The sequence below is a fragment of the Bubalus bubalis genome, chromosome 1, assembly GCF_019923935.1.
Source record: "Bubalus bubalis isolate 160015118507 breed Murrah chromosome 1, NDDB_SH_1, whole genome shotgun sequence".
Lineage (NCBI taxonomy): Eukaryota > Metazoa > Chordata > Mammalia > Artiodactyla > Bovidae > Bubalus > Bubalus bubalis.
Window position 1 is genome coordinate 159511781 of NC_059157.1, and position 13193 is coordinate 159524973.

The window sequence follows — 13193 nt, forward strand, 5'->3', positions numbered from 1 at the left end:
AGTAAATCCTTTTTATATTACTTAGCAAACCTCCTGTTCTCAATCTGCAGGTTCTACAAACACAGCATCACTCCCCACCTTCCTCTACCTTCTATTCCTGGAATCTAAACACTTAATCTAAGGAAAGATGAAAGTTAATGAGAGTTATATTGCATATATTATCCATGGCATGAAGCAGGGAGTTATATAAGAGAGTAAATTATGGTTGCTATGGGAACTATAATTTAGTATTTGAGGCTTTAACTCTAGTCAGGTTAACTATAGTATTTTTAAGAATAATACCAAAAGAAAAATACTCCAAAAGGTAAATTTTTTAAACAGCAAATTATAGAGATTTCATTTTTACTCTAAAATGAACATAAAGAATAGCCAAGAAAATACCTATTTCACAAACTTGATTAAGGGAATGAAGTTCCAATGACATTGATACTGATAGCAATTATAAGATTCACTCACTTCTCTACAATGGTCATTATTATTTATGATTAAATGTTTTATTGCTTAATGAAACCCACTCTATACAAAGGTTGTATTCTGATACTAAAAATGAAAAAAAAAAAACAGTACAATTACAAGAGGAAAATGGAGCATTAAAAACACAGGAAATTTAGATACATCAAATGTTTTCTCTATCTTAATTGTGATCACATGACCAATTTAATCATATGTCTCCATTTTTTACTTAATACAAAGGTTCTACAGAGAATAAAATATCTCTATGAACACCATCCATCCTAATACAAGACTGTTCTCAAGTTTAAGAAGCAATTTGTTTAATTTCTGGTATGTAATACTTTAAAGTCCATTTTGAATTCACTGTATACAACAAAATCTGTTTGCATTCTTGGGCAAATAAAAGACTGTGTTCTCAATAGTCGAAGTGAGCCAGGCTTGGGAAGTAAGATAATTTAGGTGGTCTGAAATTTTTTTAACATGAAAATTGGCGATTCTCACTGAATAAGACTGATATCATTCTGATAATTTTCATCACATACTCTTTAAAACTACATGTTAAAAATGACTAAACCAAAATACTTTCTAGGAAATGAACTCTTTGTATATTTACTTCTGATGTGTATCTACTTTGTGCATTCTCCAAAACTGTTAACACCAAGAAAGCACACCAGTCCCACTGTGCATGTATTTTTGATATTTCCCTATAGGCTAAGAGAAATCAATTATATTATGTGCAATTAAGTGGGTAAATATTTTTGCCAAATCACCACCATCATGATAAATCCAAACAACTATTGTATGACTTTTGGATAACTCACATAGATGCATTTTTTTCTATTCATGAAGTGCTACACTTCTGAGGAAAGAGTTAAAAAGGGAAATTGTTAGTAATTTTGCTAAAAAATATAAGCTAGGAGCTTTCACCATAGTATTTTAAAAAAAGATTACTTTTTTCCCCCAAATAATAGTCATGTGGTAATTAACCAAAGAAAAAGGTGAATTTCATTTCCTCTGAAAATGTTGCATTGAAAATAATTTCTAAGCCATAAAAGGTAAATGCAAATAATGACATTGCAAAACATCCTACACAATTAATTTATTTGTTTAAATATATGAATACATATATTTTTTTGGCTACTGGCTACAATGACTCATAACTAAAAATTTCCCTCATTATAGACTTTTTAATTAGAAAGAAAACATAACACTCAAAGCCAATAAAACTCAGAGATAAGAAAAATTGTTGCAAAACAGTACAGATAATTTATAAAAGAGGAAAACAATATAAGAAAAACAGGAAATCTAGATACACCAAATCTGTTTTCTATATCTTGTGATCACATTAGCAGTTCAATCACGTTTCCATTTTTGATTTAATACAAAGATACTGCAGAGAATATCTCCATGAACACCATCCATCCTAATGCACGACTGTTTTCAAATTTAAGAAGCAAGTTTCAGCTACATAAACCACTCATCCACTTTCACCAAATGGTTCTTTTTACTGTAAAGAATTTTTATTTACTGCCTACCTTTGTTAGACTTGTAGCTGTTTAGAATCTTTTGATGGGCTTGGAGATGGGTCTCTCTCAGTTACAAAGCTGTTATGTCGTCCACTTACTAGGAATGTGAGGTTTCCAAGTGTTCCCCCTGTGAAATGCAGAATCACAAGTGTCCCACCAGGTAAGTCTCTGGTTGCTTCAAGTTTTTAGAGGTATCTTACATGGATTTTAAGGTATGTTTTATTTAAAACTTAAGGACAAAAACAATCATGACCAAGTAAATGAAGTCCATGGTCACTGAGTTAACTTCACAGTCATGAATTTGCTGACAGGATAGTCCTTAATGCTGCGTTTCAGGGGTTAGCAGCCACAGCCTGTGTGCTGTTGGCTAGAGACTGCCAGCTCCCACAATCACTTCGTTAACAGGCAATCTCTACTGCCTCCATGGCTCTCTTCTTGACAGCCTGGCAGCGGGCTTTGCGCACAGATAAATGTGAGCAGTTAACCAGCTGAGGTCTGCCCTGGACACATTCAGTCATTAGTTCTGAAGGTAGAGTAGAAGGAAGAAAGGGGGAGGGTGGGAGGAATTGCTAAAGTGAAAATAAGGAGGGACAGATGCATAAAATGCATCCTTTCCACCCCCAAAAGTGAGGAGGGCCAGTGGGGAACAGGGGCCTGGATTAACTGGAAAGGGACTGAGGTGAGTGGAGGAGGCTGGGTGAGACTGAAAGCCTTCCAGATGTCTTCTTGTGGAGCTTTAAGAGGCTCTGAACAAAAGTGCAACACTGTTGCCCTTGAGTCCCATCTAGGTCCCTTTACTTAATTATCAGCATGACCTGATGTACTTACTCTGTGACCATGAGTTCATCACCCCAATCACAGCACAACCACCTTTTGAATTAAATCACCAAAAAACCCAATCCCTGAGATTTACTCAGAGGTGTGGATTTTAATGAACTGATCAAAGTGATGTTGTCCCAAGCACAATAGAGAACACTGATACCTTACACGATTACAGCACTTTCCTGGAGTAAGAAAAGTCTCATGGGCCCCTAGGTTCAACCCCTCTCCTCTGGCTTATGCCTCCTCCAACTCCACAAGTAGGCTGAACACAGTAAAAGTTCTCAAGCAGGGGCTGTTAAGCAGCAACCTCCACCCCCACTCCCCTCGGATTAGTCAGCAATGTCTGCAGACATTTTTGGTTGTCAAACTGGCGTGGGAAGGGGTGCTACTGGCATCTAGTGGGTAGAGGCCAGGGATGCTGCTAAACATCCTGAAACACAGGACACTGCTCCACGGAAAATTATCCAGCCACCAATATTAGTAGTACTGAGGTTAAGCAAGTCTCAGTTAGAGTGGAATTTAGTACAGTAGCGTTATCACACCACCCTATAAGGCTTCTTCACTTTTGGCCATCCACAGCAGCCCTAAGCCTCAGTAAATCTTGCATCACAATGAATAACAAGCCTGGATAGAAGGAAATCCTCTAGGATTGTAGGAATGCAGGAATGAGGATGGGGGCTGAGGAATGATTTCACCTCAGCGGGCCTTCTCCACTCTATCATACTCTTCTTCCTCAGCAACCAGAGGACCCAGCCTGCCTACTGAATGTTGCCAAAATGATGAAGGAAAATATTCCTTTGCCCTTACCACTATTTATGATTCTTCTGTGACAAAATAAAAGCTGGTTTGTACAGAAATGCAGGAAAAATTTGCTCTTCAGATTGGGTTATTGTTGGCCCTTTTAGGTTATAAGGTATTCTCAGAGAGAGAGAGAGAGAGCACGGCTTATTTCTCCTTTTTTGACCTCAGCAGATTAGTAAGGAAGAAAAGGTGGTCTGGAAATATTTATAGGCCTTTGTAAAATATGAAAATGAATACTCCTACAATCGAATTCTTAAAAAAAAAAAAATTCCTTTATCAGTTCTAGAAAGGAAATGCAAAGGCTATGCCCATACCAAAAGGTACTATCTATTTTTAGTAGGCAATGTTCTCTAACTAGTTGGTTCTGTTTCAGTCTGGACCTCAAACATAGTGTAAAAAATACTTTTCCCTTTACATTATTATATGGAAAACACATTTATATAGCCATTAGTTAAGAAGGTCTTAGGTTTTTTAATCTACTAACATGGATTACATATATGAGACACCATATGCATAAAGCTGAGGTAGATGAATGAAATGATACACAAAAAGAAAAAACTGGTGATGTGATAAAGCTAAGATAACCAAACTCAGAGTGAAGAACTTCCAACTCAAGCCTTTTTCAAACTAGATGCGAAATGATGCTGAAATCCAACTTAAGAGATATACTTGCAATTCTCTTACCTACTTAAATATAAATGCAAAACTATCTAAAATATATTTTAAAATATCTTATTGACATAAATGTTCTTACAGAATTATGCTGGTACTAGTACAGATCTCTAGAGGCTCTTTTCTTGAAAGAGATAATTCAGTATAATGTTAGCCTTTAAAGAGAATATTTTTGAAATATAGTAATATGCAAATATTAAATAACATTAAAATATTCCGAGTTCATGACTCAACCCAGATTTTTTGAAAACTTTTTATAAATGGTCAGATGTAAAACATAAAGACCTCTACTTTAGCCACAAAAGTGTAAGTAACAAATTTTCATCTCATAAATGGCCTTACAATAATAAGATTAAAAAAATAATGAAGTACTTTCAGATGAACTATTCAATCTGTAATTCTAAAACTTTTTACATTTAAAAAGCATGCTGTTAAATTCATGAGATATTCTACACAAGAGAGTCACTAGAAATCATTTTGCAAACTGCAGGAGGTTAATAATCACAACTCTCTTTAGTTCATATGGTTTTACAATAATTGCTATTATTGTTACTCCTTACAGTTTGTTGCCTAACATTTCTTTCTCTGAGCTGGTTGCCTTCTTCAGTAAGTACACAAGGCTTGAGAACAAGAGCTTCTGTATGAAAAAACTATAGGCTTAGCAAACTTAAAACGTCAACCTAATTCTTTGGTACACTCATTTTTAGATTATCTTTTTCAGAAGAAATACTCCATTGAATCTTATTTACATGAGGAACCCCAGAAAACCTTATGCCAACAATTGCTTCTTTCTTTAAGAATAGAAAATTAACTGTCCTTCCCTTTTTTGTTTCCTCATATAAAAATAAAGACAATGAACAATTTTCATAAGCCTATTTCCCTTCTTTCTTTTGACATGAAAATATAAAAGCAAACTGACTTTTTATTTCCAAATATGCAATTTCAGCTAATCTCAAAAAGTTCGTTGAAAGCAATGCACAAAATTACAGAGTTCCACATGCAACACAACTGTTACGTAAACCTCATCGGATCCATTTTTATTTGCAATATTCACATACCTTTCAAAGTAAAGTTCCAATTTTTAACAAATTTGACTTACTCTATTGCCTGCCAGGCAGACCCACAGGATTCTATCATAATTGATGGTAACTACTTTTCCACACACTCCTACTGTTTAATACACACTATTGTCACAATTTATGATGATAAGACCAGCACAAAGCCATTGCTCCCTTGTCTGGCTTTTGCCTATTTAAGGATTAGCCCTTACACCACAACTAATATATTAATAAATGCTTGCTGAATAATGAATGAGTTTATTTCTGTCATGTTTACCACTATCCACTGTAACTATATTCTTAACAACTAACAATCTCGGGCCCTTTTGGGCACCGATATTCTCAATGCATCAATATTCTCTTTTCTACTTTTAAAAAATGTTTTTGCTGTATTTGCACCATTACCACACATACACACACAAAAACACAACCACACATCTTCAAACCTCTGATAAACTTAGGTACACATAATTGTGCTAGGTAATTCATTCAAAAGAAAATAGCAAGTTTAGTCAATTGCACAAAATACGATGCGTTTCCTACTCTTAAGAAAAACATTTCCAAAGAGATTTCCGTTTAATAATAAAGGAAATATATAAACAGCTGCCCCCTCCAATTAACAAAATCAATCAACACTTAGTTCCAATGAAACAAGATGCATGGCACCATTTTATGCTGTGCATTGTCCCAGGATCGTTAACTACAGAACTACATGACACTGAACTGATTCCTAGAAAGTCTGGTAAGAAACTAAACATATGTATTAAAACACACAGACATTACATATAGACAGATGCATGTGCTTACTATGACCTGAAGCTTTCAATTCTCAAGTACAATTTTTTAAAAATCCTTACTAGGAATCATAAAAAACTAAAATTCTTGCCTTTTAATCTCGAAGTAAGGGAACACTAGTGTAACTGGCATGCGTCCTCAACAGACACAGAATTCAGTCAAGATCATTCCATGATTTTGTGGAAGGCAGCACTCTAAATGTGTGACATGGGTCTGAAGTCTGCGTCCCTAGGTAGTTCTCAGTGAAGTCCACATTTCGAGTTTGGACAAGATTCTCAAAATGTGGTCCCTGAAGCAGTTCTATCAGCATCACCTGGAAACTTGTCAGAAATGAAAATTATGAGGTAATAGATGGATAGCCTGAATTAAGAACCTGTAAGAAGAGCCTATGAGACTTGTTTTCACCTCTAGGCGATTGATATATGGTCAAGTTTGAGATCCTCTGAATTAGATAAAAGCCTTCTCCAAGGATCACATTCCTATTGTCATTAGAGCAAATGTATCTTCTAGAACTAGCACTATGTTCAATTAAATGCACTTGATTATTCATAGTAGTCTGAGTAAAATATCACAATCAAACTTATCATATTCTATTATATAGTACTTAAAACTTCACATTTTCACCAGGACAAAATTATATTAGCAAGCTTTTCCCAATTAAGTAGACACTATGACAAATGTTTGATATCATTGTAATTCATGGTGGTGATCTACAATTAAACCCTAATGTTTGTAAGCAGGGGGCTTATTCTGTTGTGAAAAGGAAAGAGATCCTTTTACGCCAGTAAAGGTACAGGCATTTTGTATCTATTTCTCAAGACCAGCTGCTACCTAGAGTGTTCTCTCACTTTCCCATCCCATCTGTGAGAAATACTGGAAAATAACTCAAAAGTAGGTGCAACAACATGTTGGTGAAAACATGTTTAAAACAACCCAAATAGTTCACATTAATAGAGCAATTTTGGATTCCCACCTACAGGAAAGGGTAATAAATCAGGAAGCATGAGGCCTCACACGCTGAAAAAATTCTAATCCCAATAGAGCTGGTCCTAAAATGTGATGCAATGGAGTCTATTTCAGCAGTTAAGAAGGTGCACAATGTTGTACCTAAGAATCGCAACTCCCAAATATGAAAATGTGAGACTTCCAATGGTATCTTCAACTTTTCTGAGGCTATTACAAAAGGAGAACAAAAATAATCCTTTGAAATAACATAAAGCTTGGATGACTGTCAGGGACCAAAAGGAAAAGCCGTTAAAAACCAGCAGGGGTCAAGTTTAAAAGTTAACTTTTGCTCTCCAAGATAAAGGTTCCTTTTCCACCCAGTTTCTGTTTTGACAGGTGACTGCCTTACAACAAACTCCCTCCCTCCCTCCCTCCCTTCCTTTCACACCCTTAAGTCAGCCTCCTTTTCAGGGAAACAAATGCCCTTATCTCTTCACACCATAATTCTAAGGGGTTCTTATTAGCCAAATAAACTGACATCGTCTTAAAAACAATGTCCCTAATTTCTCTCAATTCCGTGAAGAAAATAATTGGAGAAGGCTACAAAACTTAATACTTATTATTTTCCTGCTCCAGGCACACACACAAAATTGCTTTCATTGAGAATCTAAAAAGCATTTATTTTACAGTACTCAGTAAGAGCATATTAAAATCTTCTGCCCTGCCATCCCAGACCTATAAAAAATTTAGTCATGTAAGTGACTAAATCCTGTGTGAAGATGATTAATGCACCCAGCAAACTATTTCATTTCCAATTTCCCATTTTCAAAAATTCCCTGTCAGGAGTATATACATTTCTTAAATTAGATATTTGCCAGTACTTCACATCAAAAGGCTTCCAAAAACTAAAACAAACTCCTAAAAAAGTCACTGAATGCATTTTAAAAAATCCTTTATACTGTACTTGTTATATGTCTTCAGAGCTTTCAACACTTTAGATCTATTGAATTAACTAAATTTACACAAATGCAAGAATGAAACTTTGCAAAGCCTAAGTGTGAATATTTTTTCCTAATTTCTTATTTAGCATATATACACTACCTTCTAATTAAGTTTGGTACTAAACTTCAATGAGATCAAGTGTAAAAAAAAAAAAAAAGCTTTAGAACCAAACCCAGGCAGAATTCTCTATTCCTCCTTCATGCTGCAATTCTGAGAGGTCACCTGGGCCAAAGACACAACATTTTAAGGCAAAATATGTTAATACAGCTTTAAGAAACCTGTGGCCTTTAACTTCTTTTGGCTCCCTCAACACAATAAATCTTTTGGAAAGTCAAAACTCTTCACCCTACACTTCATGGACCTAAGGTATATCAAGTGATTTTGATATACAGTCATACACCTTCCACTCCATAAAGATATCAGTAAAATGGCCCTTAAGAAAAACAAAATACAAAATAAAAAGCTCACACTGCCTCCTGCTGTTAGAAGGAAAATTTCATGAGGTCAAAATGGTCCACACACTGCACAGTGTAATAAAGCAAGAGACTTAAGTTTTCTCTTCTTTTTTAACCTAATGATCTGTTTCCTAATTAAAGCCACAAAAGAGCTGAGACACTGCTCACAACCTACCCAAATGTACTGTAGAAAACACTACAAGGCATGACTTCAGAATTGAAAATCATATGCTCCAAACAAGCTTTAAATTGGATAGGTGTTTTTAAACAAAGCAGAACAAAATATGAGGAAACAAAGAAAAAGAAAAAAGAACACTAAAAACACCACCCTGCCTGACCAGTGGATGGTTACTCTCCCAGATCTAAGGCAGTCTTAGCAGCTGACTTCTCCCGTTCCTGCTAGAAGTCAGCAGAACAGATTCAATATCCAGTTCATCTTAACAGTCAGAGGGTATAGCCACACCCCAGGGATTCCTAGACCTTGATGATTATTTTTCATGTTTAAAGAGTTGGGAGTAATGTCTCCCAGCTTGTCACTGACACTTCTCTCTTCAAAATCTAACAAACCACTCTTGGGGGCATCAGGCACCTGCCCCTGTCCACCTCAGCCATGATACTGTATTAAACCACTGAATATGAAACACAGAAACACAAACAATAGTTTGGATTTGTTTCTTTAAAAATGACATTTGTATTAAAAATCTTAAAATTAAGAGACAATGATTAACCGCGTGTATGGAATTAGAAATTACAAATTGTTAGAATTCTCTTGGTACATCACAACAGTAAAATTTTGCTCTGTGCTTCTGGAGGAACACCCTAAAACAGAAAACCAAAAATTAAAAAAAATTATATAAAGGGGGAGCTAAATACCTGAACGTTGGAACAAAATGAAGCAAAAAAAAAAAAAAAAAAACCCATTGCATTACAAGTAAATTACATTTTAAAGGCTGGAAAGAATAAAGAATTCACTGAACAACAGGCCCTATTGTCCTGGCTCCTTCAGGAAGATTATTAAAAGTAAACTGGGAAGTAGTTTGGGGGAGGAATAACAGATTCTGGGATCTGGTGGGAAGTTCACAGGTTGGCACCGGCTGGAACAGCTGAGTTTTGAAGGCACTCTGCAGACACAGGGGTGCTGGGGGCCCTGAATCACATTTGCGAAGTTTCTGTACTGTAGTTTAAAGAGCTAGCCATCAAAACCATGTATGGCCAACCAATACGAACAAAAAGCTAAATCTAAAAAAACACACACACAACAGTACACACAAAAATGTGCAGATCTGTAACATTTTTTTTCACAGCTGATAAAAAAAAATACTACCGTTCTCCCCCAGACTCCCCTTTGATACAGTAGGTAAACAAAATAGATTTTTTTCCCCCCCACAAATTATCAGCAGACACTTTCTGGCACCCCACACTGTATTGGCATCAGTGTTAACAGTCCCAGTTCAGATGTGCAATACTTCAGATTGGATACACTGTAACAAGAATCCAACTTTGCATAGACATCCTCAGAATCGAAATCAGTCACGGGGTTGCCTTTCCAAGCTGGCAGAAAAGGAACCCGATCTTAATTTCCAGCTACTCCTGGAAAACAAGGAAAAAACAAAAGTTTCTTCCTCTCCTCCTGCTCCTTCATTTGGTTCTCCCGGACTTCCTTCCGTGTTTTTGAAACTTGGAACTAGAAAAACGGTTGTTGACAGAAAAACAAAAACAAAAAATCCCCCCTTTTCCACCTTCTCCCCGTCCTCTTCCGCCCCCACCCCATTTCTTTTTTTTTTTTTTTTTTTTCCAGACTGAAACTTTCGCCTGCCGGTGTCAAGCCGCCAATACAGGGCCCCACGGGCTGCTTCAATGGGGAAATATGCGTCAACCAAAATCAATGAGAAACGTACATGCTGCAAAGATCCACATTTCCACCGGGACTCGGATGGTCATGACGGGACAACCCCTCGGAAACCGGGGAGAGGCGGGGGACGCGACCACCGCGGCCAGTCGGGCGCCAAGAACCCCCAGCCGATGCAAAGTCATCTCCAATCTCAAAGCAAGAAGAGAAATCACATTTAGAAGAGTCGGGTGCGTTTGGCTTTTGTGCGCAGAGCGCGGCTGTCGCGCGGCAGCCGCGGGCGCCTCAGAGGATCACGCAGGCCGAGCAGCAGCCCTCATCGCCGTTGGGCTGCGCCGCGTAGTTCATCTGCCGCACGATCTCGGCGAATAGCTCGTCCACCGAGGCTTTGTTTTTGGCCGAAGTCTCCATGAAGGGGCAGCTCCACTCCTCCGCCAGGGCCTTGCCCTCGCCGAATGAGACCTCGCGCTCGCCCTCCAGGTCCACCTTGTTGCCCACCAGAATCATGGGCACGCGCTCGTACCGCTTCACGCGGATGATCTGGTCCCGCATGGGCTTGATGTCCTGGAAGCTCTGCTGGTTAACAAGGCTGTACACGAGAATGAAGCCCTGGCCATTTTTGATGTACAGGTCCCGCATGGATGCGAACTGCTCCGTGCCCGCCGTGTCCAAGATCTCCAGCACCGACGGCGATGAGTCCACCTCAATCTCTTTGCGGTAGAAGTCCTCGATGGTGGGGTCATACTTTTCGATGAAGGAGCCGGTCACGAATTGCACCGTGAGCGCGGACTTGCCCACGCCGCCCGAGCCCAGCACCACCACTTTGTACTCTCTCATGGCTCCGTCGGCGTTCTCGCTGCGCCTGCCACGGCCCCGTCGGGGCTGCGCACCGGAGGAAAGCTGGGCTTGGTGGCTGGACTTCTCTGTCCTCAGCTATGCAGGAAAAACTCAGGAGATGACCGAGGAACGCAGGACGCGGAAATCACCAAGCGGGGGCCGGGCGCCGGGCCGGCCGGCGCGGCGGCGAGTCCCTGCAGCGCGGGTCCGAGGCCCCGGGGCAGCCCACGGCGGCTGCAGCAGCAGCCTGGGCGGCGGATCGGGAGGACAATGCCGGCAGCCGGTGCTAGGCGAGGGCTGCAGCTTCTCTCCGCAGCAGCCCAGGAAGGCGAGGAGGAGGCGGCGGCGGCGGCGGGCTGCGGAGGCGGCTGCTAATTGCGCGCCGGGCCGGGACGCGCGTGGCATGAGTCCCCGCAGAGCGTGCGCCCACCGCCGCGGCCCTTAGAGCTCTCTCCCGCAGCCTCGGCGGGGCGAGGGCTTCCTACTCGCCGCGCGCAGCCCTGCCCGCCCCGCCCTGGCGAGCATGCCCAGTGCGCCGCTGCCGGCCCCGCCCGCCGGATCTCCGGCTCCAGGTTTTCCGGGGGGCCGGACGGGGGTGGGGCTGTAGGCGGAGCTAGCGATTTGATTCAAGACTAGAGGATTCGGGATAGGCACTAGTATAGGAGCCGGAGAAATGTGTGGGGGTGGATGGGTGTTAGACTGGTTGGGACAGCTCGAGGGAAGACGGAGGCCACCTTCCTTCGCCGACCTGGCTTTAGTGCATAGGAATCCCGGCTGTATGAGAAGAGGACGGGCGCCGTGGGCCACCCTGGGAACAGGCTGGTCTCTTGCCGCTCCTTTTATCCAAAACTTGTGGACTCCATTCCCCGAGCCCCCGGCGGGTGTAGGTCCCGAAGGCCGAGACCCAAAGAATATTTGGGTGTATGATAGAAACATTTTCTTCTATGGGCGGAGCATTTCTCCACACTCTAGACATGGCCCTTTCTACCCAGCCTTCTCTGGCGGACTCTCCTCGCACTTCATCCCTCAGACAAAGAAAACAGGAACATTCGGCCTGAAACCTGTCCGCATGAGGGAATGGGCAGCCTGTAGTGATCAGGGCGGTCTCCAGACTGGGACTCAGAAGGCCCCACCCACCTCCCCACTCGGCTAGAGCCAAAACCCGGAGAGTGAATCACAACCCGATCCACAATCAGCCCGGGTGCCGGTAGCTAGTCAGGGCATGCTCAGTGGGCGGAGTAGGTTTGGGGGTTTGGAAGTAGGAAGCTTGTGCACTGCACACCCACGCTCTAGCTCAAATTACCTCTCCCAGACTCAGGACCCATTGGTCCTGAGGCGCAAATCTCACACCCTCGAATGTTCTTCCATTGGCTACTGCCAAGGTTTTATCAGTTTGGGCTGCTTCATTGGCTAAAAAGTAGCCTCCGCTCGTGATTGGTTATTTATAGAGATTGAGTTGAGAGGCGGAGGCACAGCTGTTCTTTCTCTGCTTTCCCCCGCCCCCTTCCTCCCACTTCCCCAACCTAGTCGTTTTGAAGCTAAAAGTGAAAAAAATAAAAGGAATTTAGGCAGAGAGCTCAGAGCTAAATATAGTCCTTTGTTGGTGTTTTCAAGTCTGACTTCTCGGTGCCCAGTCACGACTGTCCGTTAAAGGGAGCTGGTTACAGTTCTTGGTCCTCAAGAAATGGCAAAGTTTCCAAGGTGTTTTTTTTTTTTTATTTTTCCCCAGGGAGGGGGAGGGGCTAGGATGTGGAAATGGGCCACACTGAATTCAGCTCACCCGGTGGGGTGGGGGAATGCCCAGGCTTGCCTTTGGTAAACATCTTTGCTTTGGGGCGGGCATTCGCTAAACTGGGCTTGGCTCCTACTCACAGGAGCTACCAGCGAGATGCCTTGGCTTGTTCCAGGTCTCTCCTTTCTCGCGGAGGAGAGATGTCAAGACCTGTCAAAAGACTTAAGTTATGATAGCGTGAGCCCC

General features: G+C 41.1%; 1 protein-coding gene across 2 annotated transcripts in view; it reads right to left on the reverse strand.

The window, feature by feature from the left end:
* RAP2B (RAP2B, member of RAS oncogene family) overlaps positions 1 to 13193 on the reverse strand; it is a 142883-nt gene that overhangs the window by 47988 nt on the left and 81702 nt on the right. The window contains exon 1 of one of the 2 annotated variants that reach the window (XM_006071490.4): positions 1989 to 11669. In XM_006071490.4, the coding sequence (XP_006071552.1) occupies positions 10664 to 11215 (552 nt within the window). In that variant the 5' untranslated portion in view covers positions 11216 to 11669 and the 3' untranslated portion in view covers positions 1989 to 10663. Of the gene's footprint in view, positions 1 to 1988; positions 11670 to 13193 lie in introns of those variants that run through there. The other variant, XR_006552170.2, reaches the window with a different exon arrangement.